This window comes from Terrapene carolina, unplaced genomic scaffold (assembly GCF_002925995.2).
Source record: "Terrapene carolina triunguis isolate 2854851 unplaced genomic scaffold, T_m_triunguis-2.0 Scaffold16613, whole genome shotgun sequence".
In the NCBI taxonomy this organism is placed as follows: Eukaryota; Metazoa; Chordata; order Testudines; family Emydidae; genus Terrapene; species Terrapene triunguis.
In genome coordinates this window covers 18-2166 of record NW_020680964.1, presented here as the reverse complement: position 1 = coordinate 2166, position 2149 = coordinate 18, and the positions used below count along the sequence as shown (strand labels likewise).

General features: G+C 67.8%; 1 protein-coding gene across 1 annotated transcript; it reads left to right on the top strand.

The window, feature by feature from the left end:
- Nucleotides 1–513: 513 nt before the first annotated feature.
- Nucleotides 514–1799, top strand: LOC113408489 (neurogenic locus notch homolog protein 1-like; the record flags this gene model as incomplete). Its single annotated transcript, XM_026661745.2, has 4 exons — nt 514–659; nt 737–850; nt 1409–1528; nt 1610–1799. Coding segments are annotated over 4 exons (570 nt in total), but the record flags the coding sequence as incomplete, so codon positions are not given.
- Between the last annotated feature and the right edge of the window lie 350 nt (nt 1800–2149).

The following is a 2149-nucleotide window of genomic DNA, read 5'->3' as shown; positions in this document are numbered from 1 at the left end:
CTGCCCCCCCACCCCGCCCTGCCTGTGTCCGCCTGACCTGCCCCCGCCCCACCCTGCTCTGCCTTCCCCCGCCCCACCCTGCCGCCCGCCCGCCCCTGCAACCCACCCACCCTGCCCTGCCCACTCTGTGGCCAGTGCTCCGCCCGCCTGCCCTGCTCAACCTGGGGAGCAGCGCTTGGCCCGCCTGCCCTGCCCACCCAGGGGGCATCGCTGCACCTGCCTTTTCTGCCCTGTCCTGCCCCCGCCCACCCTGCCCTGCCCACCTGGGGGCAGCACTGCGCCTGCCTGTCCTGTCCTATCCCCGCGTGCCCTGTGGGCAGCACTGCGCCCACCCATCCTTCCCTGCCCATCCTGGGGGCAGTGATGCACTTGTCCGCCCTGCCAGGGGGAGCCCCTGGACCCAGCGGCCCCATCCAGTGCTTGCTATGTGGTGCCAGTTCCCCAGAGAGCCCTGGAGGCACAGAGTGGGGACCCCATGGGGCAGGACCTGCACTGACGCCCCCTCCCCCACAGGTACAAATGCGAGTGCGAGCCGGGCTGGGCTGGCACCAACTGCGACCTGAACAAGAACGAGTGTGAGTCCAACCCCTGCCAGTTCGGGGGCACCTGCACCGACTACGTCAACGGCTACCGCTGCAAGTGCAAGGAGGGCTTCCAGGGTATGTGCCCCCGCATCCCCCCTCCCCCTCCAGTCCCCCTCTCCCTCCCCTCAACTGACCCTCTGTCTCCCTCCCAGGGACCTACTGCCAGACAAACATCAACGACTGCATCTCCAGCCCCTGCCTCAACCAGGGCACCTGCATCGACGCCATCGCCAGCTACACCTGCCTCTGTGACCTGCCCTACACAGGTGGGGCTGTGCCCATTGTGGGGAGAACAGGGTGCCCGGGCCAAATGGGGAGGGCCTGTTTCTGGGAGCTGGAGGGGTGGGGGGTTCCTGTGGTTCGGGCGGGTGGCAGGCCAGGCGGAATGAGAGTGTGTGTGGGGGTGCCTGTGGTTCTGGGAGGTGAGAGATCCCTGTGGTTCGGGGGATGCTAGGCTAGGCAGAGTGAGGGTCTGTGTGGTTCGGGGGCGTGCCAGGCTAGGCGGAGTGTGGGGGGGTGCCTGTGGTTCTGGGAGGTGTGGCGGGGTACGGTGGGGGGGTCCCCATAGTTCTGAGTGGGGTGGGGATTCCTGTGGTTCTGGAGGGAATGGGGGTCACCATGGTTCTGGGAGGTGTGCTGTGGTGGGTGGGGGTCCCTGTGGTTCTGGGGTGTGTGGTGGGGGGCGGGGAGGTCGCCGTGGTTCTGGGACTCATGGCAGGGCAGTTCCTGTGTTGGGCAAGGCCTGTGGCCAGGACAGAGGCCTCATGTTGACTCTGGGTGGGGGAGTCGGAACTGCTCTCACCATCGCCCCTTTCTGCCTGCAGGCCGCAACTGCGAGAACGTGCTGACACCCTGCTCCCCTAACCCCTGTGAGAATGGGGGGGTCTGCGACCACACGCCCGACTACGAGGGCTTCACCTGCAGCTGCCCCCCAGGCTGGCAAGGTACCGTCCCTCTGCCCTGCCCCTCCCCCACGGCCTCCCTGCCCCGCCCGCTCTGACCTGTGCCCTTTCCCTCCCCGCCAGGTCAGAGATGCCACGTGGATGTGAACGAGTGTGACCGGACCCCCTGCCGGAACCGGGGCACCTGCACCAACCTGCACGGCGGGTACAGCTGCGCCTGCCGGCCGGGGTACACAGGCACCAACTGTGAGACAGACATTGACGACTGCGCCCCCAGTGAGTGCGGGGGAAGAGTTCACGCGCACTCGTCGGGGTACCGCACGCCAGCTCGATTGGCTCAGCCAGGGCACCGTGCGGAACCCCAGCCCTGCAGGCTGCGGGCGGGGGGCACTCTCCCTTCACAGTCCCTGCTGCCCCAGGGTGGTGCTAGGGGGCGCTGTGCTGTGGAGCAGGGGGCTCAGCAGGGGGCACTCTCCCTTCGCAGTCCCTGCTGCCCCAGGGTGGTGCTAGGGAGCGCTGTGCTGTGGAGCAGGGGGCTCAGGGGGTGCTTTCTCCTCGCAGTCCCAGCGTACTGCTAGGGGTGCTGTCGTGCAGGAGGCGCTGTTAATTGGAGGTTTCCCACCAAGTCCTTGCTGTCCCATCATCCCGCCGTTCCCCATGGGC